Raw genomic sequence first — 27,501 nt, forward strand, 5'->3', positions numbered from 1 at the left:
ATCTGTCACTATCTCCATTTCTTCCCCATCTATTTGCCAGGGATCGAGAGGGCCGGATACCATGATCTTTGTTTTCTTGTTGTTGAGTTTCAAGCCAACTTTTGCACTATCCTCCTTCACCCGCATCAAAAGGCTCTTTAGTTCCTCTTTGCTTTCTGCCGTTAGAGTGGTATCATCTGCATATCTGAGGTTGTTCATATTTCTCCCTGCAATCTTGATCTCAATTTGTGACTCCTCTAATCCCGCCTTTCTCATGATGTGCTCTGCATACAAGTTAAATAGGCAAGGCGACAGTATACAGCCTTGCCGAACTCCTTTCTCAATTTTGAACCAATCAGTGATTCCATGCCTGGTTCTCATTGTTGCTTCTTGACCTGCATATAAGTTTCAAGAGGCAAATAAGATGCTCTGGTATTCCCATCTCTTTAAGAACTTGCCACATTTTGTTGTGCTCCACACAATCAAAGGCTTTAGCATAGTCAATGAAGCAGAAGTAGACGTTCTTCTGGAACTCCCTAGCTTTCTCCATGATCCAGCGTATGTTGGCAATTTGATCTGTAGTTCCTCTGCTATGCTATGCATTACTGCAGCTCAAAGTAATCAAATGAAGTTTGGTCATCAAGAAAAACACTTCCTACATTTATTTCCATTCCTGTTTGACATTAACCTTTTAACATAAAAATGCTATGCTTAAAAAACAGACTTTCTAAAATCTTTCATTTAAATCCTCACCTCTGAATTATCTTGCCTTGAAAGTTCCCCTTAGAGTTCTGCCACAAGGAAGCAAGCTGCAGCTTAGACAATCGAAAGCAGTGAATCAAACCAAAGCCCACACATGGTTAAAATGGCTACATTTGGAGTGTTATGTTCAATTTTATTGATATCTATGCAGTGGGCATTAATGCATGCTCAGAATGCACCATATGAAATTGTAATTGCTAGGTTATGATATGAGAAATGTTGAGGAATTTTGTTTCAAAAACTCATTTAATATGAATCTACTCAGACATGGTAAAATGGGAACACTGCAGACATGCTCTGCAGCTCAACTTGCCCCCAACTGTTTGAGACATTGTTTGTAAGAGGCATGTGTATGTATTGAGTGGGTTAGTCAGATGGCAGACAGAGAAGGGCCATCTGCGTGAGAATTTGAAAAAACAAATCATTTGCAATACAATCTGCAACGATTTTGATCGTTTGATAAAAAGTTAAGGTGACCAGATTTTAACATTGGTAAAGTGGGACACCATTGACCGGGGGTGTTCTTGATTAAAAATGTGGTCTACATGGAGCAACAAAATTTTTCATAGAACACAAAGATAGTATTGTAAGATATATTTTTTTACTTGCAACATAAGTACAATTTGCCAGGTGCCCCCAGATGTCCCTCCAAAAGTGGGGCAATTTGGTCACCTTACAAAAAGGAAAAGCCAAAAAGCCTTGTGTGAACATTTGAAGAGCTGCACATTGTTTGGATGTATTCCCATTTGGGAACCACCAGGTTATTTCTATGCTGCAGCAGTGTCCTAACAGTACAGACAGGAAATGTAGATTCATTGGTGGATTAGCGTTCGGCCTATCTCTGGAATCAGTTTCTTTCTGAGGGATGAGATGCCTTTAAAAAAAAATAGTAACACTGTTACCTGAAATACATCCAGGAGACACGTGTTTGTGGGGAATAGCTAAAGAGAGGCAGATAACGAGCAGAGAATGTGTTTGCTTATGTAATACTACTTTATTCTCCCCTGAGGAACTCGAGGCAGACAACATATCATTATCCATTGTTCCTCTTAATATTTGTGAAACAGCCCTGGGGTTGGAGAGTGTCCTAGCTGTCCGAAATGGAATAGGGCCAATCAGCAAAGCTGGCTGCACCCTGATCGGCCCTCTCTCTCCAGCTCCCACCCTCCTTCCCTGGACACTAGCCACTTTGCTCTCAGATGCCTGAGAGAGACACACAGAGACACAGAGAGCCTTGACAAACCACAAACGACCCCTGATTACCTGCTATGGCTCCTGCTGCGAGGGAGAGAGACAGAAACAAATTGCAAACGAGCCCCAAACTGCAAGTGACCAGTGAAGGAGCCCTGATTACTTCCTATGGCTCCTGCTGCGAGAGAAATCTGCACCTGCCAGTGTCCTCTGGGTCCTAGCGCCCATTGCATTTCTGGTTGGAATGGGCTTTCTTGCTAGTATAGAATCATAGAATCATAAAATCATAGAGTTGGAAGGGGCCATACAAGCCATCTAGTCCAACCCCCTGCTCAACGCAGGATCAGCCCAAAGCATCCTAAAGCATCCAAGAAAAGTGTGTATCCAACCTTTGCTTGAAGACTACCAGTGAGGTAGTCTTAGGCACCTCCTTAGGCAGCCTATTCCACTGCTGAACTACTCTGACTGTGAAATTTTTTTTCCTGATATCTAGCCTATATTGTTGTACTTGTAGTTTAAACGCATTACTGCGTGTCCTTTCCTCTGCAGGCAATGGGAACAGCATCCTGCCCTCCTCCAAATGACAACCTTTCAAATACTTAAAGAGGGCTATCATGCCCCCTCTCAACCTCCTTTTCTCCAGGCTGAACATTCCCAAGTCCCTCAACCTAACTTCATAGGGCTTGGTCCCTTGGCCCCAGATCATCCTCGTCACTCTCCTCTGTATCCTTTCAATTTTATCTATGCCCTTCTCAAAGTGAGGCCCCCAGAACTGCACACAGTACTCCAGGTGTGGTCTGACCAGTGCCGTATACAATGGGACTATGACATCTTGTGATTTTGATGTGATGCCAATGTTGATACAGCTCAAAATGGCATTTGCCTTTTTTACCACTGCATCACACTGCCTGCTCATGTTTAGTTTACCATCCACAAGTACCCCAAGGTCTCGTTCACACACAGTGTTACCTAGAAGCGTATCCCCCATCCAGTAGGCATGCTTTTCATTTTTCTGACCCAGATGCAGAACTTTACACTTATCTTTATTAAATTACATCTTGTTTTCATTTGCCCATTTTTCCATTGTGTTCAGATCTCGTTGAACTCTGTCTCTATCTTCCGGAGTATTTGCCAGTCCTCCCAATTTGGTGTCATATATAAAATGAAATAAGAAAGCTTTATTATAGACAAAAATAAATAAAATAGACTTTAGACTATCATAGAACTAGCACACTAACAAGAGGAAACAAGTGCTGGAAATGGAGAGTCAGGGAAATGGGTATATGGAAAGTATATTTACTGATCTTGAAGAGGCGGAGACAGAGACAGGATGACACAACTGACCAGTGATGTGATGGGAAACCTGGATGGATTCAAGGGTCCATAGTGGCAATTTGGATTACCAAAAAGTAGATTTTTAGACCCTGTTGAAAAGTGGCTGTGCTGGGGACAGCATGTACACAAGATGGGCTTGCTCAGAGCTGTACAAAAGAATGACTGCTTTATTTATTTATAATTGGATTTGTATGACTGCCGCTCCCAGAGCTGGCTTAGGGCGGTTTACAGTTTGGGTATATAATCCATTCATTAAGAATCAACCCCCCATAAACCCATTAAAAACATTCTAAACCCAAAATATGGCAAAATACAATTTAATTTATATCCCACACAAACCCAGTGGGTGGACCAAAGATGGCCGATGGAAATTGGGATATTATCACTGGGGACCTGTCGAGACAGGCCAATCTAATACTGGCCCAAACCCTAAGAGGAGTGGGGAACCAATCTTACCCTGGGACTGCTAGATGGGTGAGATGATGGCTTGGGAGGGGCAGTAATTGCTTACGAGAAAAGGGGCCATCTAGGCATAATAGGAATCTTCCAGGGGCTCCTAGAAACTATCTAGAGTCTTAATGTGGGAAACTCCCTTAGCAGAGTGGCAATGATGAGTTATGAATAAAGACAAAGAAACTAAGTAAGGAGGCAAAAATACTTTGTTGACCACTGATCAGCAATACAATGGAGTTACCTTGTCAGGTGGAGGGTCCATCAATCTTTGCTGTAGATGTTCAAGCTACACCCAGTTCCTGTTTTACGCTGCAGCACAAGAGATGTTGGTCTGGCCAGGCATGGTTTCTGGCTGGCATGAGCACATAGGGTGTGGCTTGCCTAAGTCGAGACCAAGCGTGGGTGCCAAGGTAGTTGGGCACAGAGTGCCAGTCCAACGTGGAAGTATGCCACTAACAACTGTTTCTGGGAGTTCTTCTGTTATTGAGATACTAGGGACCAAGCACGTTGTACTTGTAAATACAATGGGCGTTAGGTGTGCTTTTTGGGCCGGGGGGAAGGCTTCTCCCCCCCCCGCAGCGGCGCGGCCTTTCCCCTGGGCCCAGAAGTGCACCCACAGCCTCCTCGAAGGCTGGACTCTGAGGCATTGTACAATTTTGAAGTCCCACCTCCAAAACTCGAGGAATATTTTTAACCCAGGGGTAGCCAACCTCCAGGTGGGGCCTGGAGAGCTCATGGAATTACAGCTCATCTTCATAGAATGAAGATCAGCCCCCCAAGCAGAAAGGGCTACTTTGGACAGGACTGTAGAAGAGAAGAAACATTTAAGGCCTCCCACACAGGTTATTGTTGAATTGAATGACTTGAGGCCTACTGCACAGGATTATTGTGCAGATGAAACTGGAGACAAAAGAACCTCCACACCAGCATCCAGTTTCGTCTGCAAAATAACGCTATGCAGTGGTCTCAAATCTGCAGAGTCACAAAGAAGAAATATACGTGGCTTGGCTATGTCCTACCCCCAGCCAGAGCAGTATTTTAAGTGAGAAGGGGCTTTTCTGTGGCCTCTGTCAGCCGTTTGGCAGAAAGAGAAATCCCCCCCTCAAAAGGAATGCCCACCCCCATGCTCCCCTGTGTTGCTCTCAGAAACGCCTCAGTCAGGGGCTGTTAAAGGCTCCTTTGCAGCAGGCCTGAAGGGGGGGGGGGGGGAAGGAGCACACTCACCAGCTTCCTGCCAGCTCTGTCAGTGTTCTGAGGCAATTTACAGTTGGTAATGACAGTAAGGACAGCCTTGGGGTGAAAAGGGCTGGCGCAGCCTGTACAAGCCTCTGTTCTCTTGGCAGCCCTACTGACCTCTTCTCCCTGCGGTGGTCAGGAGCAGACTGGCAGCGATGTCTCCAAATTGCCCCTGGCTGGGTTGACTGGATGGAACTCTGGTCTATTCTGGTGAGGGCCCAATCGGAAGGCACTTTGTGCTTTCCGATTGGCCCCTCTGATTGTCAGTTCAGGGCCAAGGGGCCAATGGCCCCTGTTTCCTATCCTGGACTCAGCCCACCCCCCCTTAGCCTGGAGAGACAGTGCTTCCATACCAGAAAAGCTACTTGAGAAAAGGTTTGTACCAAAAGGTAATTATTTCATCTCTCCAGACTTCTGATGGGAAGCAAGTGTGTGGCAAAATTCACTTTATGAACGAGCAAAATGTTACAGATTACAAGTATGTAAGTTTATCAAATACATAACTACATTTGATGCCCATGAGACCCTCATCCCACAGGGACCTTCATTTTGTATACATATACAGCATGGACCTATATTGACAGATGGAGCCTGAAATAAACTAATATCAAATGGAGTCACAGTTCTTATATTAATCATGCAAGATCCTACCCTAAGAGAGATTCAAGTGAGAACCATTTCCTACAAGAACTTTGGAGCATTTAATTTGCAGATAATTTTATCTAGACTAACTCGGATATTCAAAACAATAAGCAACAGGTTGATTCCAGCCCATTTTTGCAGTTGGTCTAGACTGATCCAGTTACTCCAACTTCACGGTTGGTCTCTTTGCTCCATGGATCCTCTTTGCTGTGCTTTATTCCTCTGCATGGTCTGTTTCAAGTTCCTAAAGCTGCCTCATCACTGCCAAGGAACGCCTCTCCCCAAGTTCCACCTCTTGTGTCTTGTTTTCCCCCTCAAGTTTTTCCTTATTGTTGGTCTATTGGTGCTGGAGAGTATGCATTCTCTTCTCATTGTGGGGGATGCCTTGTCTAGGGTTGATGGGGTGCACCTTTCTGAGTAGGGAACAGACAGTTGGCTTTACAGCATCCAGGCTGGATGCAGGCTTAAGAGCTTTGGCAGGAACAGTGGGGGACTCCTTGCTCTTGATTTTGGGATTTGGGACAGAAACATTTTGGGGAGACAAGCCTGCATGCCCAAGTGCCCATTTGGGGACTCCTTAAAGGGTCTTGAATCACTATGCGGAATGCCCAACTTGGAGGCTGTTTGCGGGCTCACAACCGGGTGGCAAAGGGAACCACTCAGCCGCAGCTGCCACTCCATAGTTTACTCCCTAGCAGGCAGGCTGGGGGAAGCAGCTTATTGAGTGGGAGGTGGGTCAACCGATATGTGGATCCATCCCCATGCTACATGAATGATCCTTGGTCTGTACTCAATAAAAGCAGTGTTCCATGAATTGTTGTCTGTGCTTTCTTCACCGTATGTCCTCTCCCTAATAAGCCCAGAGCCTGTAACTGAAAACTGTTTTAAGTACCATAAACAGAAGGTTGACTGGGCTCTTCCATTAACATCAACACATAAAATAATTGTTTTACAAGGTGCTTAAATTTAGTACTTTCATCATTCTGTCTCAAATCTGTTGATCTTAAGGTGAAAAAATGGCATAAATACAATATTCAATTTCTATACTGGACATGAAAAAAACCTAGAGGTCTTTCTTTGATGTTTAGAACATCTTACCAAGATATTGAAAGTATCAAGGGCTACATGGCCATATCATTATGGTGGTTTACAGTGAAGTGACTTTTGCCTTTCAGGGGATATCTGTTTGCTCACTTGTGTACAGTGTCTAAGAAGAAATAATTAAAGCAGCATGTGGGCCACCGTAAGTTGGCTATGACTTGATGGCACTTTTCACCATCGCTTATATGAAATGCTTTCTTCATCTCAAAGACAGTCAAGCCAATCAGTAAGATGTTTCCATCACTCCAAAGAACAGCACTGCCCTTGGACAGCCTTAGATTATATGATTTACTTCTCCCCAACCACAACAATTTTAAAAAGGAAAATTAAAATTCAGTTTGGTTAGTACCTAACAGTTGTTCTGCTGTTTTACAATTACAGGAGCGCAGGGTTGGGTGATTCCCACATCCTTTTGTGGGAACCTCTTTAAAATATCCTCTTTAAAATATTTTCCATTTTCCTGGTTGATGACAGTATTTAAAAGCATTTGTATTCCAAGTGAAGATGGACAAAATCAGGTGATAAACTAAAGGCTGATTTTAGGAAGCATTTTCTCTTTCCTGTCATCCTTCCTTTAGCCCATTTGATAACTGAAGAAAAAGATAATTTTTTTGTACAATTTTAAATCTGCAAACTGAGCAATTTTGATACTTTGTTCTGACAACATCAAATATGATACCACACTAAAGGAAATTACAAGTATTGGTTCTTTCAATGTAGAACTTTATGAATCAGTAAACTAATCCATTGGGATGAATAAAGATCTTGGATTCAGATTTAATGTACTTCCAAGTAACAATTCAGAAAGAATGGGAAAAATAAAATGCTATAGTTATCTTAAACTGAAAACAAATATGATGTCCTAAAGGACTTTAATGCTTTAAAAAGTTATCAATTAATTTGATTTACAAAATTAGGAAGAAATATAGCATGATTTGTACTTAATACAACTTAGCCTGACACTCACTAAAAGAAACAATGGGAATGTACAAATCTTGTTTTGGTTGTGTTCTAAGATACCAGTCTCAAACTCTACTTTCCTTTATCAGTACTCCTTAAAGTTTAAGGTGTCTAAATTTTTAAAAGGCGATCAAAACCATATCATACTTCCCATGAAACTGCTAACTTTCATTCCTTACTAGTACGATTTGGCATCAGCTATTTGTCTGTAATTGCAAGAAGTGCAATTTAACAATAAACCAGTCTGAAGGACATACCATGACTTGATGATACATACCATATATTTTTTAAAAAATAATCATACTTTTGTAAGCAATACTTTACAGTAGACACCTCAAATCTACCATAGATGTAAAACTTAAAACGAGAAAATTTTTAGGCTCTAATTCTTTATACATATATTTATATTCAGTTTTCTATATATATTATATATATACACATGCACAAGAGTATATATAAAATATATATATAACCAGATTCCAAAAAATCAACAAAAACTGGGCACTGTACATAAATTCTTTTTAAAACTCAAACAATACAAAAACTTTAAACATTAAACAATTTTAATAAAAGTTTCTGTACAATGCTAAGCAGTTTTATTTACATATAGAAAATGTAATAGGAGTAGTGTTTGAAATTACAGAACTCCTTAAAATTTCAATGGCAGGTAATCTGGAAAAAATAACAGCATTCCATTCACAAATATTTTCAAGCAATAAATATGTATTTATAAATAGTGTAAATTTACATCAAGATTAGAAACAAAATCACAAATCTGAAGTTTATTCTTTAGTCTATGTGCAACCCATTTATCTTTGTGACTTGGCTGTTAATTTTTTAAAATTTTATTTAGGAAACAAAAAGTAACCATAATGGTTTCAAAACAAGACAGAATAACAAAAGCAGTAAAAAAAGTATCACCTAACGTTTCACATTAAAAAAAAAAAGTGTAGCCCAAAAGAAAGACTTAAAATTCTAACTACCTTACAAAGAAATGACCAGCTATGCTAGTACTTTTGAAGAGAAACTCTGAAGGAAAGAAAGGTGGAGAAAGAAAAGAAAGATGAAACCAATTCATCAGCCCAGAAACAGAGAAATATAAAAGAGGTGGTCTTCAAGTCAGTAGTCTGTATAATGTTGCCAGTTTTGTCAGATATATACAAAACATGGATTTTTAAAAAAATTCAGCTGAATTAACTTTCTATATTTCAAATTCTGGAGTAGGAGCTGTGCTCTCTCCTGTCCAGTTGGTTGACACTCCGCACTTGGAAGGTTGCATAGACACAGCTTTCAGCCAGCAGCCTTATGGGATCGCTACAAAAATCAGTGGTGCAGAACTGGGTCACTTCCTGAATATCAGAAAAGTTTGTATGTAAATGTCCTTGGAAAAATGTCAAGATAAAGATGATGGCAATGGAGGTGCCTAAAGAGAGAGAGAAAGGAAACATAGCACATTATTTATTAAGTAGTCTTAGTGCGCGGAGCAACAATATTCTGAACATATAACTAATGCGGTTGAGGTTCATCATGGCCCTCAAAAGAGTTCCTCTAGGCCTCTCCTCACATGCAAACATAGCTACCAAGTCTCACAGCAATCAGTTTAATAACCCAGAATTACTTCTCTATATTACTTCTCTATATACACCACTCACGTTCCTAGATGTTGTATCCAATTACCACAAACACACATGTCTCCCCAACCAGAGAACTGTGGACAACCCTATGTCCTGCCACCACCGTAAGAATATACTTAATTTCCAAGTTAAAACCTTTGAATTCCTTACTTAAATGCTGACCTGACTGAGGATATTTAAAAGGAGAAAATCTTATAAAATAGCGGGCCCCAACCTTCTTGTAGTCGGGGACCGCCTCTGAGGGTCGGAGAGAGCCGGCGGCCCGGCCACAGCAGCTGCACGTAAACGCGCACGCGCAGTTGCCGCACATGCGCGTTTTCGCCAGTAGGTGGTGCTAACACGCATGCGCAGAACAGCCGCACGTGTGCGTTTTTGCCAGCAGGGGGCGCAAACATGCATGCGCACTGGCTCTGCAAGTGTGCGTTTGCGTCGCTGGCGTGCCAGCGGCCGCGCCTGCCTCTTCCCCCCCTCTCGCTGCGGGGAGGAAGAGAGGCGCGGCCGCTGGCGGCCCGGTACCATGGCCTTAACGGCCCGCTACCGGGCCGCGGACCGGGGGTTGAGGACCCCTGTTATAAAATAAGCTGTTAAAAAAGTAAACAATCATTTTTTTTCCTGAAACATGGAAGTCCTTTAATGGGCAGCTCCAAAACAATCTGTGGATAAAACTGGTAGGAAATGCTTCCTCCTAGACGTTCAGCCTGTGTCCAGGAGGAAAGGTGATCAGAGGCATAAAGTCTGATTTTTGAGACTGCTATTTAATACTCTAAAACGTAACAAATTGGCACTACTCAATAATATTATGATTTACTCATGATAATGTATGTCTCTACCAGTAACCTGGCCAGCTTGCCAATTACAAAACAACTAAACTAAGTCATGCCAAGACAAGAAATTTTTGCACACTCATAAGACTGCTGAAGTATGTACAAATAAAAAGATAGAAAAAAGTTTTGTATATAATCCAAGGAAAAACCCTTTAAAACAAGCCTGGTAAATACGAAACAGTTTATAGAGAAAAATTGCATGTATGTAAGCAGCTGTCTACTTAAAGAGAAAAGGGGGGAGGGAGGAGATCGAGAAAGTAGCCTGATGAATCTCCTGAGACAGAGATTACAGGGTGAGAATTTGGGGAATGTGATTTCGAGATTATAACCAATCTTTCATGATACCTCCTGAGCCCCATTTCCTTTATCTGTTATTCTAATTCATTAGTAATAATATACAGTATAAGATTGTCTACTGAGCATAGTTGTTTTTCTATTTACAAACAGAAGATGGAATTGTGCAAGTCTTGCTCAACTAATAGATTTTCAAGGTATTTTTGCCTCAGAGAACATATTTTTGCCTCAGAGAAATTCTCTACCCATCTATTGACTTCACTTACTAATGTAAATTGGTCATAGACTTGCATCAGGTCCTCCATTTTGTACTGTTCTAGCACCACAAAGTTTTCCAAGTTCCCACTTATCTTTCGTGCACAGTCTAGGCAATGTACAATGTAAGTTTTCCGAGAATTACTCTCATTTGTGACATAAAGCAGATTGAAGACTTCCACCTGTTCAAATGAGAAAAGAAGCAAAAAGTCAAGTAGTATGTAAAGTTAGAGGAATCACAGCAGAAGGCTTAGGTCTATAAATGGCTTTACATATATTTTATTACCTATAAAGAGGTCTAACTCTTTTCTTACATTTGTACAAACTGTTGCCAACCTTCCACATATTCTATTGCTGTTCAGCTAGCACAGCTGTTTCTGGACCTTCAAAAGCAATTTATAGTCACAACATACATACTAAACTATTTCTTGACCTCAATTAACAACTTAGAAACAGTTTGTATGCTAGCCACAGTAGCCTGTAGTACTGCTTCCTCAGCAGTCTAAAACAGGGTAGGCAAGAGAGTTGAACTGCAGAATCATTATAGAGACCAGGAATGCCTAAATGTGGACACTGAATGAAAGAGCGCTCTTCTGCGAATCTGGAGGCACACTTCTTTCAAAACAAATCTTTCACAATGCTCCCTTGTTACATATGGCTTTTGGCATTTTAAGTATAGAACAAGTGCTACATTTTCAATCCATAAATATTTTAGTTGGGATAACATATGGTACCATGGTAGATAGGAACATACTGATGCCACAAGCCAGTATATTTGAAATTAAAAAAATAAATACATAAATAAATACCCCCAACTCAGCATGGACTTTATCAAAGAAACCTAAATACACTGATAGCATCACAATGCAGAAAACATAATGGCACCATGAGTTACAAGTTCTAGTGCAGAAGTCTGTAATTACCTGGCATGCTGTATTCACTCTGATGGCTTTTAATGTTTATTTGTAATCTGACACAAGCATTACAACCTTCTCTGACTCAAAATGTAATCTAAGTTGGGGAAGAACTTCTCCATGATTTATAGTAAACACATGGGTAGTCTTGCTGGAAGTCTTTCTTTCTGTTTAGGAAATAGTTGTTTTGCAAGCCCAATTCCAAATCAATCTGGGAAACTTTATCCACCATTAGGGAACAAGAAGCTACATTTTTCTTCTTTTTATTATTTTTACTTGAAAAACTATATAGTACACAGTCTGTTAAAAGCTTAGACCAAGTTTGTTTTGGCTGGAATTTCTAATGATAATCTATAGGTCTCTCATCTACACATATTGATAGATCAGTGGCAAGAAGGCTTTGTAGGGACTATTGCTAGAGTTTTCTCCCCTAATTCCTTGTTCATGCAACTGCTGTAGCTACTTCTGCTGGACTTCCTATTTCCTCTGCACAATGGCAGTGAACAGCTGGCTATAGATTCAGGTGAGTAGTCATGTCGGACTGAAGCAGCAGAACAAACTTTGAGTCCAGTGGCACCTTGAATAAAACTCTGTTGGTCTTAAAGATGCCACTAGATTCAAACTTTGTTCAGTTGGCTCAACATGAGCTCACAGTGGGGCAGGAAGGATGGAACGTGTATCTGCACACAAGACATCAATGAACAACAGTTACAGGTAAGTAACTGCAGCACCTGTTTCCCAAACTCTAACTCTTTTCTGGTAATGTCAAAAATAACATTAGTATGAAGCACACTAGAAATATATGTTCCCAAGACAGCAGCGAAAAAGAAGCTGAGAGAAGAGGGGCACAGGGTGCAAACAGCAGGTAAAAACATGCATGTGCAGTTCCACTGGGGGCAGGATGCCCCACAGTCGAATTTTAAAGCTACAAATCATCCTCAGTGGTAGATCTGTGCATGCAGTCCCAATGTGGAAGATTAATGATTTTTCTTATTTTATATCATAAACTCATCAATCCACTCCCTTATCTACCAAATGAGAACAATAACGAATTACACAGCCAAGAAATATTTCTGGCCACCGAAATATAAAAATCCTTTAAAATAACTTCAAACAGTAGATGAAACACACTGTACTACTTGCTAGTTGAGGTCAAAGGAACATTTACTTATTTCCTAGGGATGCACAAAACACTGCTCAGAAGACAAGATCTAAAGTTTAATCACAGACTCTGCTCTGAATGGAGGATGCCACTAAGCCATCCATTTGAAACAAGCTTAAAAGGTACATAGGTCTATAGCGGACACCAGCTAACAAAAATGCTCACACTTTAAAGGGTTGTATTTGGTCTTCAAAGAACTTCAAGATAAGATGCTTTGATTGTTGGAGCTCCATACGTTCTAGGGTTGGAGCCCAGCCTGCCACTTTTGCATGTGGAGAAATAAAATAAATGGAACATTTCCCCTACTGAAACCATGATCATGTTTTAGGATTCTGAGAAACAGGAGATATTCTGAAGGGAGGAAGACTCACTGTACTTGGTAACTGGTGATGTTTAACCTAAATGTGGAGATGGTACAGGAGCCTAGTTTAATGCCTCCACATTTACAACAGACTTAGGATAATATCAAAGTGCTGCAAAATCCTATACCTAATGTTGAATCTGGTCCTCATTCAAATAAGGGGTATTCTTCTGCAAATCTGGAGGGACCCCCCCCCCAGGTTTGCAGTAAAACGTGACCCCCAAATATGAAGGGAGGTTAAATCACCCTCAGAAGAACACTTGTCTTCCCATGTAGAAACAATGTAAACCTGATGTTAGTGGGGAGGGGAGGAGCAAAATGAACAGAGCTGTTGGAAAGCGGGCTGGAGATGCCAGCCTTGCCCCTGCTGCTACTTCTCTTTTGCAGGCAGGGGAGAAAGACTGAAAGCCATCATCATTCGAACTGCACAAATTTCACCTTCTGGGCTCATGCACTGCAGGAAATCCTGGTTAAAATAGGAACCCAAGGTAATCTTAATCATGGGTAATATTACTGCTAATGTAATATGGAAAAGCAACGATATAAGCCTGACTACCAAATGTAGATTAGATAGCTCTAACATATTTCCAATTGCTACTTATTGCTGTGAAAGTTGGACCATGAAAAAATCAGACAAGGGAAGAATTGATTTGTTTGAACACTGGTGTTGGAGAAGGCTTCTGCAGATTCCATGGACAGCAAAAGTCATAAACAAGGAAATGCTACAGCACATAAAATCTGATATATCACTGGTAGGTAAAAATCACAAAACTCTAGCTCACTTAAAAAGGTAAAGGTAAAGGTATCCCCTGTGCAAGCACCGAGTCATGTCTGACCCTTGGGGTGACGCCCTCTAGCGTTTTCATGGCAGACTCAATACGGGGTGGTTTGCCAGTGCCTTCCCCAGTCATGACCGTTTACCCCCCAGCAAGCTGGGTACTCATTTTACCGACCTCGGAAGGATGGAAGGCTGAGTCAACCTTGAGCCGGCTGCTGGGATTGAACTCCCAGCCTTATGGGCAAAGCTTTCAGACGGCTGCCTTACCACTCTGCGCCACAAGAGGCTCATCTAGCTCACTTACTTTAGCCATATTATGCAATCAAACTCAATAGAGAAAGCAATTATATTAGGATTGGTCAGTGGAAAAAGGAAACCAGGCCAACAAAGGTCATGATAGTAGGATCTAATCAAAATGGACACCAGCCAGAACATTGCATGGCTGAGGGAGGCTTTGTGGAATTGCGGATCATGGTGACAACTGAATGGCTAACAATAACAACAATGCCATTTGTAACTATGTCTATTACTTCTTTACTAACCTCACATATGCTACAGTAATGAGCTGGCTCTTCCTTTGTTCTCTCATGCCATGCAATCTCTTTTCCTGCAGCAATCAGAGCTTCCCTCAACGTTTGACATTGCTTGAGAGTTCTCAGCAGGCAATACCTACAACAAATATTATAATCCTGTTAAAACAATTCTTCATTCATAATTTATTTTACATAATTTATATCTGACCTTTCTGCTCTCATAAGGGTCACCAAGGAAACTAACAACCTGAAGTAATAAAATTGCATTTTAAAACAATTAATTCCCCTTCCCGTTCATCATTAAAACAAAGCTGAACTACATTAAGACATGAAAACAACAATTAAAACATTATTACAATTTAATTTAGTTGCCAGTAAGGAAACACTGATATTTTATGCTTCAATTGTTAATTAAAATTTCATTCTTTCTATTTTAAATTCAAGCTGAAAACTGATGCGATCAGTTGTGCCAAAGAAAGAATATTCTTTTGTCCCTGAAAATTAACATAATTTTTGTTAACAGCGATACGGCATGATCCTTGCCAATCCTTTGCTAATAATCAAGGGAAATTTATGTTTCACTTAAATTATATTTATAGGAAAATTCTCCATATTCATTTTTGAAAGGAATATCAATTTCAAAAATTCCTGTCTAAATTTTAAAAAGCAAGCGAGAGTACATTTTCTCTGGTATTTGCAATTTCATTTGCTGAAAACTAAGGCATTTGTATCTTTTACTGCACACACATCAAATAGTACAATTTTACATGGTAACTCGGTTATAAAAGATGCATTTGATTTTGTTAAAGCAGCAAAATAATTTAGGTTTTAGAGGACAATAATTAATAAAGTAGAATCCCCCTGCCACAAATTTCTGTGTACACTCACACACACACACACACACAAAAAAAAAAAAAAAAAACAGAAGGAAAAAGTTTCTCCATAACTCCTGGAAATTTTACATTGAGGTACATTCACCATATAAAGCTGGTTGTAAAATAATGCTGGGGAGAGAAAATTAAGACATTTAAATGTCTTTTAATGATCTTGGTCAAGATCTCTGATCAAAAAGGCTTTAATTTCTGTCCTGTTTTACTATTTCCAAATACTTAAAAAAAGAACTTCTGGAAGCAATATTGCCTATCTAGATTCAATTTAAAACTAGGTAACAATTGTCCGTATATTTCTAGAATCACTGGGCTTTTGGTGTTGTATACTAGTAAGCCACCAGTAATTTTTCTTGACCTCTATATTGTCAGTTTGTAAGCTTGATTTTCCAGCTTGCCAATTCTATATTGCACTTGGTTTCCTCCATATTTCAAATGCCTCCCCCACTGAACACTAACCCATTATCTGCTCTTTGTTCTTTTCATTCTTTTAGAATTACGCTTGGCTGCACATTAATTATAGTGCTTTTAAGAAGGCTTACGTATTCTCCTAAATGCAGCATTTTATTTCTCTGAACTGCACCAATGTCATTAGATTGCTATAATACCAATAACTACATATAAGGGTTGTGAACAAATAATGTTGTACAATGGACTGGAAAAGTCACCAAAAGGTACAGAAATGTCCACACTCATTGCTAATAATGTAGCCAATCTGAATGCCTACATACAACAGTGGGAATAACTGATTATGTGGCTGCTTTCAGATGTCAAGATAAGTCAATTTGTAATGCATCATGTATAAAATCTGCTTTGATTAAACACTAATTTAGTCTGATGTTTCAATGCAAGAGATATTAAACCAGAACTCTAAAATGTAGGTTGTATCTGGATTTTTAACTGTGGTTTGTTGTACTGCATAAATGCAGGGATCCTAGATTGTACAGTAGCAATGCCCCCACCCCATGGAAGTCTGCTCCACAGATAGACCAAAGTGCACAAAACCTTGCCACTCGAGATGCATCAAGCTATGGATGATGCTTCCTATCAATAGAGATAGTATCTAGGGATTTTACTTGAAGGAAGAATAGGAGATCAGTAACATATTAGCTGTGGTTTATAAACAAACTCCAGGTCACAGAGTTGATGGCTGTCAGATTCCTATTTAACCTTACAAGGTTATGTTCTATTAAAATGGAAGCCAACACAGTCACCATATGTACTTACTTGATCATTTCAAAAAGCTTTGGATCGGAGACTTTAATATTTCGTGCTATGTTCCAAGAAAGGTGAACCATAGGTACTATTGACTTTACACTTTGCAATTTATTCCACTCGTACCGTTCCACAGACAGTTTATATTGACAGGCTGCAATAATAAATGTGTATGAATTTAAACAGCTGCAAGGAACACTTAAAATTTCATTGTTCACAGGTAAGAAAAATATTTACTCTCACATCAGTTATTAGTTATTGAATATTTGGAACAATGTTCACAGTTTTTACCCCACCAAACAGAAGATATGAGGGGGAAAGTATATTTCAGATTCTACTTTATAAAATAAAGAATACACACTGCTAAAGAACCAAAGACTTCCATTACCATGAGAACTCTCCTATCATGTAATCTATATCTGTATATATAATCTTGTCAATAGTGCCTGAACTAATTAAAATGCGGATTTTATTCTGTACTAATATATCTTTTGTTGCACATATGTATCTATATGTGCAGAACAATATTTGCATTTCAATTAGTTCAGGTACTACTGACAAAATTATGCGGTTATGTTGCCTCCTAAAAACTGTACATATTAATAAACAAATCCAGACTTGTTCTATGGGCGATTTTGAAGGATATTGTTGAGAAACAATTTTATCAACATGTGCTTTTTTTTTCTTTCCAAAATAATGGTTAAGAGATGACTGGTAGAAAAAACAGATGTATTTTTCTAAATTTTATCTAAATTAATAATTCAGCACATAATTCCGCACAATGCCTTGCAAGAAAGTCTATAACTGACTTTCTCATGATTAGTTAGGTTGTTACTTTCAATGCGGTTGACCATTTTGCCTCCTAGACCCCTGTCCCTCCTGGCTTTTAAAAACAGGCAGCGAGAAGATTGGAAGGCCCTTTCAGGATATAATAAATCCTTGTCCTCAGGGACATTCCCAGGGACACTTAAGGAGGCAGAGGTCCAGCTTTAGTGAAGAAACCGTAACGGAATCCTGCCAACTACCCCTGCCTCGCATTTAGTGTTTCTGGGGAGGGTGGTTGAGCAGGCAGCAGCAGATCAACTGAAAACATACCTGGATGAAGCATCCTCTTGGAGAAGAGTAACAAGTGGAGTGCCCCAGGGACCTGTCTTGGGGACTGTGTTGTTCAACGTATTTATAAATGATTTGGATGAGGGATTAGAGGGGATACTTATTAAATTTACAGATGATACTAAACTGGGAGGGGTAGCAAACACAACAGAAGACAGCAACAGAATACAGGATGATCTTGATAGGCTCGAGAACTGGTTTGAACTGAATAAAATGAAATTCAATAGGGACAAATGTAAAGTTCTCCATTTAGGTAGGAAACAACATATACACCAATATAGGATGGGGGAGACCTGTCTTGGCAGTAGTATGTGCGAAAAGGATCTAGGAGCCTTAGTAAACCATACATTGAAGAGAGTCACCAGTGTGACTTGTTGGCTAAAAAGGCAAATGGGATTTTGGGCTGTATCAAATGGAGTATCATGTCCAGATCACGGGAGGTGATGGTACCGCTTTATTCTGCTCTGGTTCGGCCTCACTTGGAGTACTGTGTTCAGTTTTGGGCACCACAATTGAAGAGAGATGTAGACAAAATGGACCGTGTCCAGAGGAAAGCAACAAAGATGGTGAGGGGGATGGAGACCAAGATGTATGAGGAAAGGTTGGGGGATCTTGGTCTGTTTAGCCTGGAGAGAAGACTGAGAGGGGATCTGATAGCCATCTTCAAGTATTTAAAAGGCTGCCATATAGAGGATGGAGCAGAGTTGTTCTCTCTTGCCCCAGAGGGATGGATCAGATCCAATGGGATGAAATTAATTCAAAAGAAATTCCATCTGGAAGAAGTTCCTGACAGAGCGGTTTCTTAATGGAACAGGCTTTCTTGGAAGGTGGTAGGTTCTCCATTGTTGGAAATTTTAAAACAGAGACAGAGACTGAATAGCCATCTGAGGAGAGGCTGATTCTGTGAAGATTCAGGTTACACTGTAAGTGATAGGGTTGTGGGTGTTCTGCATGGTGCAGGGATTGGACTAGATCAGTGGTCCCCAACCTGCGGGCCGCGGCCCGGCGCCGGGCCGCAAAGGCCATGGCGTCGGGCCGCGGCTCCCTCTCCCCGCCCCCCCCCCGCAGTAAAAAACTTCCCAGGCCGCAAGCTTGCGGCCCGGGAAGCTACTTACTGCGGGAGGGCGGGGAGAGGGAATCAGGGCCGGGCCGCGCCCGTGCAGGCCGTGCCCGCACAGCTCGCGGGTGCGGCCCGATCCGCGGGCGCGGCCCGAAACGTGGGTGCGGTCCCCGCGGGCGCAGCCCGATGCCCTGCCGGTCCCCAGCCTAATAAAGGTTGGGGACCACTGGACTAGATGACCCAGGAGGTACCTTCCAACTCTATAAATCTGAATATATTTGTATACATTTTTATTGTTATTAGCCACCTCAAGCCTGTTCCCAAGGAGGGGTGGCCAATAAATCCAAAATAATAATAATAATAATAATAATAATAATAATAATAATAATAATAATATCATCATCATCATCATCATCATCATACCTGTAAGAGGGCCAACATTCCAGGCAATATTATTACACCATCCAATAGCCTGAACCCAGTGTACAGTTCCAGCATTTATCCAAACCAAATCTCCAGGTCTCTGAATAAATCTATAAACTGGGACATTTGCTTCATACAGATCTTCCAAGTTAGGCCACCAAGAGCCCATTAGAAAATTCATGTTGTTTCTGTATGAGAGAAAATTGGGTACAGACATTGACAACACAGTACTTTATACACAAAAGATATGTCAATCAAATTCAAAACATTTATATAATTCCCAAAAGAATCCTCATATCATTTACATATAATCCTAATAATGTATATATGTTTCAATAGTAACTTTTCATTTAACTAATGGATACAGTTGCAAGGTCCCTGCTGGCCACTGGCAGAGGGATGTGGGAGTAGGTTTTCCAGATCCAGGTACGGAAATTCTTGGGAGATTTAGGGATGGAGCCTGGCGAGGTCAGGGACTTCAGTGGGGTACACTGTCATTATGTTCATCCTCCAAAGCATTCATTTTCTCCATGGGAACTATCTCTGTATTTTGGAGATGAGCTGTAATTCCAAGGGATTGCGCATCTTTGCTATTGGCATCAATCTAAAGGAAACTGCTACATTTTTATTTTTGCACTGGATACTAAATTAGTGGTATTAAGCTAAATACCAGATATATTTTAATATGTGTACAACTAGTTTCACTGATACTTTCAGTGACAGCATCATTAGTTGTGTCAATGGGAAAATGGTCTCCAAGACAAGTGTTGAAAGAACTCCAAGAAGATTAGGATCAATATAATGCATTTCTACTTAAATTTTTACTATGCTTAGATGGTCAGAGGGGAAGGATACACATGAAAAACAGACTGCTACACAAAAGGGAAGTATCTAGCACTACTAGCAGTTTCTTTCAACGTCTAGCACTACTTTAGAGGTACATATAAGAATTATGCAGTAACTGAAAGGATGCTATACAGTGATACAAAAACAGAATGTACCTTTCACAGAAGTCATTCATGACACCCCAATAATTTTCTGGAACAACAAACCATTCACAATCCCCTGGACCTATATTTATATTGACTGAGCAAAAGTTATTATTTTCTTGATGACCTGAAAGTTTCAAGAACAAAAAAGTAGTTATGATTAATGATATTTCTGATTTATATCATGAGACAACAGCAATTTTTATCCAGAGCAATTTATTTTCTTTAAAACATTTTTAGGCCAGCTTTCTACTTCCAGTTCAGGGTTGCACCTGAAGCAAGAATTCTGAAGATGACTATAATGATTGTACATGTTGAAATGGGAGTACGCAGTCTTTAAGATATGCTGGCTCCAAGCTGCATCAAGGTTTCAAGGTTAATATCAACACCTTGAATTGGACCTGGATGCAAACTGGGTGTCAATGTAGGTGGAGTGATATGGTCTCTATGACCCAGTTGTTAGATTTCTGGTTGCAGTATTCTACACCAATCATCTCCACCAGGCCAAGCTACTAGTGGCCTATGTGACCCCTGAACACCTGGCCACAGTGATCCATGCAATGGTTTACTTCGAGACTAGACTACTGTAATTCATTCTATGCGGGCCTGCCCTTGACCCTAATCTGGAAGTCACAACTGGTACAAAATGCTGCTGCATGGATCCTCACAAATACACAGTGGACAACTCAAATTACACCAGTCTGGCAGCAGTTACATTGGCTCCCAATAGAATTCCAAGTTTGCTTCAAGGTCCTGGTTTTAATCTTCAAGGTGATATGCGGTCTGGGCATATCTGAAGGACTGCCTGTCTGAATACGTCCCCAGAGGGTGCTTTGCTCAGTGTCTGCAAATTGCCTGATGGCCCCCAGCCTGAAAGAAGACCAACTGGCCTTGACCAGGGCCAAGGCTTTTTCATAGGAAGATCTGAAGGGCCCCCCTATGAAGATATGTCACGCTGGCTCTATCATCGGTGTGACCAGTTGTCGCACTCAATGCCTTGGCTGGTAGCCATCTGTGATAGGGAGGGCTCAGTTATTTTACTGGCATCTGTACTGCATTGTTGATTTTTTACAAGGATATGGGTTTTAATGGGGGATTTTACTGTATTGGACTGTTATGTAACCCCCATGAGCTGGTGTGCTCAGAGTAGCAGGTAACAAAAAAACAAAGAAAGTAACACTGGCCCCAGCCTTGTGGAATGAGTTCCCAGAGAGCATCAGGGCCCTAAAGGAACTATCACACTTTTGTAGGGCCTGCAAGATAGTGCTCTTCCACCGGGCCAATGGTTGAGGTCAGTTTGGACAAACTAATATACCAACTAAATGGCCTCCTTTGGCGGCAAGTCAGATAGCTACCCTATCTGCTACAAGGTGGAAACAGAAACTGTCACCAATTGCTTGGTTTTTCAACTGTTTTAATATTTTATTATATTTATTGATGTGAACTGCCCCAGACAGCTGGGCCAATAAATAGCTTCCACACACATTTAATGGGCAGCCTCATGTGCCATGTGTTGTGGTAGTCTAATCTATATGTATCAAGGGCATACATGTGACAGTAAAAAAAAAACCATAGGCTTTTTAGTTGAGCCAATAATTTTTCTTAAATAGGATCAAGAAATTTCGTAACAGATATGATACTGGGTTAGCGTGCACAAAAGTATGAATCAATTTACTCAGAGTTGTTACAAAAATTGAAATAATTGATCTGAAAATATTTTAAAGCACACACTTTGCAGCATATCCCTGTAATTTTAAATGTGATACAGTATTTTGCCAAGTAGCACCCTGACACCCAGCATTAGTCTTTTTTTTTTTTGATGGGGGAAGGGGCGGTACAAAGGGCAGCTGAAGGAAGAGGAAAGCAGAACTAATGCTCTTTCATACAAGGTTCATAGGATCTAACCCTACCCATGTAATTGTTTTAGGCTCCAATTCTGTGAACACTTGCTTGAAAGATTCGTCTGTTTTTTTCTCCCTCTTTTTCTCAGCCCCTCATTCTATTCTCCTGAGTGAGTCAGGTTAGGTAAAGGGCACATGGACCACACAGAAGAAGATTTAGCATATCTACCAGACCTGTGATAAAACTGGTGAGGACATTGTACTTTCATATGTGCTGAGGATATGAGCTAAATCAGCCTTTCTGAGTTTTTTTACTCTTGAGAAACCCTGAAGCATTCTTCAGGCTTCAAGAAATCCCAGAAGTTGAATCATCATGCAGAATATGGCTGGGAGCATAGCTGTGTACATGCCCACCTGGGGCCCATCCTCTTCCCACCCCCTCCAGGCCCATCTTTGGCCATTCTGGGTGTGGGGTGGTGTACGGGTGTGCTAGTCTTAAAATGTGTTTTGATTGCTTTCCCCTTAAATGTTGCTTTCATATAATGATTCCTGGGATGGAGAGGGTATTGTGTCATTATGTGAACCAACAGTAAAATAACATCTAGGGTTGAACCCTAGTACAAATACAGTCCCCCCTCAATGCCCTCGTTATGAAGGCCTTTATAAGTAAACCAAATTCTGGAACGGACATAATTAGCCACTGGTAAAATTGAATAATAATACCTCTCTCAGTGTTACTCATTTGTAAAATGGAGCAATTTGTAATGGAGGAGCAGTTGTGTTTAGAATTGCTTGAGTGGACTTTACTACAACTTGTATCACGTGTTCACCATCCATAAATGGAAACGAACTGTGACTATAAAACTGGGAATGGTGGGGAAGAGATCCCTCAGGTTTGTGCTTAAGAATTCTCTGACACAGATGTATCAGCCGATCAATATAAACCATTCTGAGGAAAATAGGCTGCTAGTAATAAATATCAAATTTATTTTATTAACTTTATTTATAGTCTGCCTTTTTCAGTGAGTCTCAAGGATGATTAAAAATATAGAAATCAGTTCAAGCAACAAAGATATCCAATAAAGTATGCAATAAGACTAGAAATAGGACTGCTTGTTTCTCAGTGTTCCTCAGATTGGACAAGCATGTTATATGATGCCATAGATGTAGTATAAATGTTTCATTTCTTTATGATAATTGCACATATATGCATTTGACTTTTCTAGTGATTCAGATCACTTGCTTTAGTCTCTTAGTCAATATTCTGCATTCACTTTATATATGTCTGAATTCTGTTGTCCTTACATATTGATTCCCGATTTTCTGACAGATCACTATCCTAGGCTCCCAGACCTTACCTGTTAAATTTTGGAGGGAATGGCATGTATAATCCCTCAAGCATTAAAAAAAATGAATATAGTTGGATCCAGTGATCCATCAGTGAAAGGTTTTATTGGCTGCAGATCTTCCTCATCCTGCCCAGTCATTTCTGACCCCAACAATGTTGATTTCTGGGATCATGGGACTTGTACGGAATAATAACTAAGCAGTCCAATGGGTAACAGAATAGGCAGAATTTTTCTTCTCCCTTCCAGGGGCAGATCTCCATGGGCAAAAGAGACAGCTTTACCAACAGCAATGATTTCCTCTTTTCTTTTGTCAGTGCAGCTCACTGACCAATACGGCTATTATTAATGCAGATCTTACAAATCAGGTATGGATATTCCAGTACTGGAATGGACTGTAGGGGGTAAGATGTGTGTAAAGCGTAGAAGACCCACAATTGTTTTGTGACCAGATCACAGGATTCGGCCCTTCATTAACTGTTTATATTAAAAAATAGGGAAACAAAAAAACTATCTGCAAGGGGTGTGTGTGTGTAAAATGTTTTTTAAAAGAGTTTTTTTAGATTCTTATGGTCAAACAAGCTGAAAATGGAGACACAAGGATTAAGAAATGAACAAAACTGAGATTACAGTTAATTGTTTAACTCTATATGTATGAAGGCATGATCCAAATACTCTATTTCTATTATTTACCTGGTGTCCTGCTGCCTGGTACCTTCATATACAACTGGACTGTATTCATTCCCAAGATTGTATGACCAACATGACTGAGGAGATTTCCAGCTGATACAACACGTACGAATGCAGGAAGCTTTGTCAATTCATGGAGCTGCAACTTCCACCTGTAGAAAAGGGGCAAATTAACAGACTCGTGAGAATTTACTTTTATTATTATTTTAGTATTATTTTACTAAAAACTTGCAATTTATCTACACATACTAAACACAGCAAAAATCTAAATAAGTGCATTGAGTATAGTGATTGAAGTGCAAGAAGCAACAGTAACAGACAAAAAAATGACACAGTGGAGAGAATGACAAAGGGGAAGTTGCCTGCTGTCATCTCTGCATTTTGGTCCTTATTAGGTTTCTTCTCACACTTGGACATTTATTTTTATTTATTTCACAACAATTACAGTCTAACTTTTTCAAAAAAAAAGTTGTGATCAGACCCCATAAAGCCCTACCAGATAAAGAGTATCAAAGCAACTGAGACCTGTCAAATGAGGAACTCCATGATCTCATCATACAAGTCTACCAGGGATGAGGTGAAGCGCACCTGTCCTTTGGCTCTTAGCTTGAAGGTTACAGTCTCAAGGCTGGCAGGAAGATCAGTCAAGAGAGGGGAAAACCTATGTGCATTCATAAGCCTCCCCTCCTTCTTGTATTTATTTATTTTTCTGCGTTGAGCAGGGGGTTGGACTAGATGGCCTGTATGGCCCCTTCCAACTCTATGATTCTATGATTCTATGATTCTATGATTCTTGTATTGTAAACTGCTTTGGATCCCCACTGGACAGAAAAGTGGGATGCAAATAATAATTAAATATATTACTAAAACTGCTGTGATTGTGTGAAACTACCAAATGACTCTAAGAGCCACTTAGTGTCTTCTACTGTTAGGGCTTGAGAACTCCTCATAACCTTTCTGAACACTCGCAGAAGAGAAGACAGCTACTGGTGCATGAACCTGAGATATCACAAAGTGGTGATGGACCTGCTTAAAAGAGACCTGAGTAGAGAAAGAAACTGGGCAATAACAAGGTAAAATTTGAAACAGCTTGAGCTACTGATGGACAAATGAAGTTGAAAGAACTGAGACAGCTTTGATTGGGAAACCAAGAGAAGAAAATTAACAAGGTTGCAGAAACTTACACATATTACAGGTAAAAGCCCATTTTCCTAGAATTCGTCACACTTATGCATGCCTGTCTTACTGTTACAAAGATCCCCTCTTTAGGCTTCCAAAAATAGCAAGTATGCTGTTTCTGACATATCTGATATGTCAAGATTTTGTCCTCAGATGGTGACAGCAATATAAAGTAATACTTGGATTAGAGGGAGGTTATCAGCTAGATCCCCAGAGACAGAACAGATTCCCCACATGAGAGGAATGTACAATCTTCATCATCTAGCAATGCTTCAGGAGCTCATCGGTCAGGACTGAGATCATGGTCTGAAGTTACAAAGAGGTAACACAAGACTGGGACTGGGTGACAGTTTGGAGGAAGTGGGGCAGATACTGTATTTTGGATATGGCTGCAAGGTTCATTCTGAGACGACTAGAACGAGTGCAGAGGAAGACTTGTTACGAAGTGGCAAGAGCATCTGATAGAATGCAGTTAAGAGCCTATGAGATGGCGGTGAAGTTGTTAAAATGCAAATTCTACTCGACAGAAATCACATATGCTAACTCACACCCAAGTGCAATTATTTAGGATACTTAGATCTCTCACCGCCCTAGAGGAAGGGCGGCAAAATAACAGCCAATTGGACATCGGCTGTGAGGCCTTTGCGAGTCACTTTGCAGATAAAATCTCGACAGTCCGCCACGACCTCCCTCCTACTTTAGATACAGAAAGTGAACTAGAGGCCCCTCGGCCGTCTTTGGAGACCTCACTGAGTAACTTCAGACGACTCACGCTGACCGAAGTAGACAAGTTGCTAAAGTCAGCAAAGCCTACCACTTGCTCTCTAGATCCATGTCTTTCATGGCTACTAAAAACATCTGACAAAATAGTCGTAGCCTCTCTCCAGGAGATAATCAACCTCTCCCTTTCAACAGGAGAATTCCCAAGGGGACTAAAAGAAGCACTACTCAAAAAACCTTCTCTGGATCCACGACAGCCATCCAACTAACGCCCCGTCTCGCACTTAGCATTTCTGGGGAAGTTGTTTGAAAAGGTTGTTGCGGACCAACTGTCAGCATACTTGGAAGAAGCTTCGATCCTGGATCCATCTCAGTCAGGTTTCTGGCCTGGCCATTGGGTAGAGACAGTGCTAGTCGCCCTGATGGACGACCTCCATCGCCAGCTGGACTGGGGCGGGTCGGCACTGCTTATATTATTAGATCTCTCAGCAGCGTTCGACAGAGTAGATCATAAGCATTTAGCTCACCGCCTCACCAACACCGGGATCAGGGGGACTGCCCTCCAGTGGCTGATCTCCATTCTCCGGAATCGCGGACAGAGGGTAGTGTTAGGAGAGAGCTCGTCAAGCCGTCACCAACTGGCTTGTGGAGTCCCCCAGGGAGCAATTCTTTCTCCAACTTTATTTAACATCTTTATGCGCCCTCTTGCCCAACTGGTGTGGAGCTGGGCTGTCACCAATATGTGGATGACACCCAGCTCTTCCTCCTGATGGATGGCCGCCCTGACTTTCCCCCAGAAACATCAGCCAGCTGCCTGGAAGCAGTGATGGGGTGGCTTAAGCAGAGTCGTCTGAAGCTCAACCCTTCAAAGACAGAGGTCCTGTAGCTGGGCAAGAAAGCCCCAAGCAATGAAGCGTGCCTACCCTACCTAGATGGAGTGCAGCTAACAGTGGCCCACTCCACCAGGAACCTGGGAGTGATACTTGATGCCTTCCTCTCAATGGAGGCTTATATCACGACAGTGGCACGGCTGGCATTCTAACACCTTCACCAAGCCAAACTACTAGTGCCCTACTTGGCCCCGAAATACCTAGCCACAGTGATCCACACAACGGTCACCTCTAGGCTAGACTTTTGTAACTTGCTCTACGCTGGCCTGCCCTTATCCTTGATCCGGAAACTGCAACTGGTCCAGAACACGGCTACCAGGATCCTCACAGCAACACCTCAGAGGTCCCATATCCAGCCCATCCTCCAGCAGCTGTGCTGGCTCCTGGTTGAATTCTGGATCAGACTTAAGGTGTTGGTTATCTCCTTTAAGGCCATACGCTGTCTGGGCCCAGCATACCTGAGATATCGCCTGTCCGTCTACACCCCTCAAAGAGCCTTACACTCCACTACCTCCAACCTCCTGGTCATCCCTGGCCCCAGGGAAGCTCACTTGACCTCAACCAGGGCCAGAGCTTTGTACATTCTGGCCCCTACCTGGTGGAACGAGCTCCCAGAGGAGATCAGGGCCCTGACGGAACCTAAACAGTTCCACAGGGCCTGAAAAAGGGAGCTCCTCCGCCAGGCATTTGGTTGAGGTCAACCCAAGCCATTGCTTCCAATCCCCCCCCCCCCG

General features: G+C 41.2%; 2 protein-coding genes across 5 annotated transcripts in view; one reads left to right on the top strand and one right to left on the bottom strand.

The window, feature by feature from the left end:
• Positions 1–6,416, top strand: part of DIPK2B (divergent protein kinase domain 2B) — a 56,621-nt gene extending 50,205 nt beyond the window's left edge. Inside the window, exon 6 of the mRNA XM_077342855.1 lies at positions 2,482–6,416. Coding sequence (XP_077198970.1) covers positions 2,482–2,535 — 54 coding nt within the window. The 3' untranslated portion in view covers positions 2,536–6,416. The remainder of the gene's footprint in view (positions 1–2,481) is intronic.
• A 1,502-nt stretch (positions 6,417–7,918) lies between these two features.
• The window catches only part of KDM6A (lysine demethylase 6A), a 177,149-nt gene continuing 157,566 nt past the window's right edge, over positions 7,919–27,501 (bottom strand). For all 4 annotated transcript variants that reach the window (XM_077342853.1, XM_077342850.1, XM_077342852.1 and 1 more), the window contains 7 exons: positions 23,982–24,130; positions 20,114–20,228; positions 19,113–19,300; positions 16,529–16,670; positions 14,424–14,550; positions 10,678–10,848; positions 7,919–9,082 (listed from right to left, as the gene is read on the bottom strand). In XM_077342853.1, the coding sequence (XP_077198968.1) occupies positions 9,053–9,082; positions 10,678–10,848; positions 14,424–14,550; positions 16,529–16,670; positions 19,113–19,300; positions 20,114–20,228; positions 23,982–24,130 (922 nt within the window). In that variant the 3' untranslated portion in view covers positions 7,919–9,052. The remainder of the gene's footprint in view (positions 9,083–10,677; positions 10,849–14,423; positions 14,551–16,528; positions 16,671–19,112; positions 19,301–20,113; positions 20,229–23,981; positions 24,131–27,501) is intronic.

The sequence above is a fragment of the Paroedura picta genome, chromosome 6 (assembly GCF_049243985.1).
Source record: "Paroedura picta isolate Pp20150507F chromosome 6, Ppicta_v3.0, whole genome shotgun sequence".
Classification (NCBI taxonomy): Eukaryota; Metazoa; Chordata; class Lepidosauria; order Squamata; family Gekkonidae; genus Paroedura; species Paroedura picta.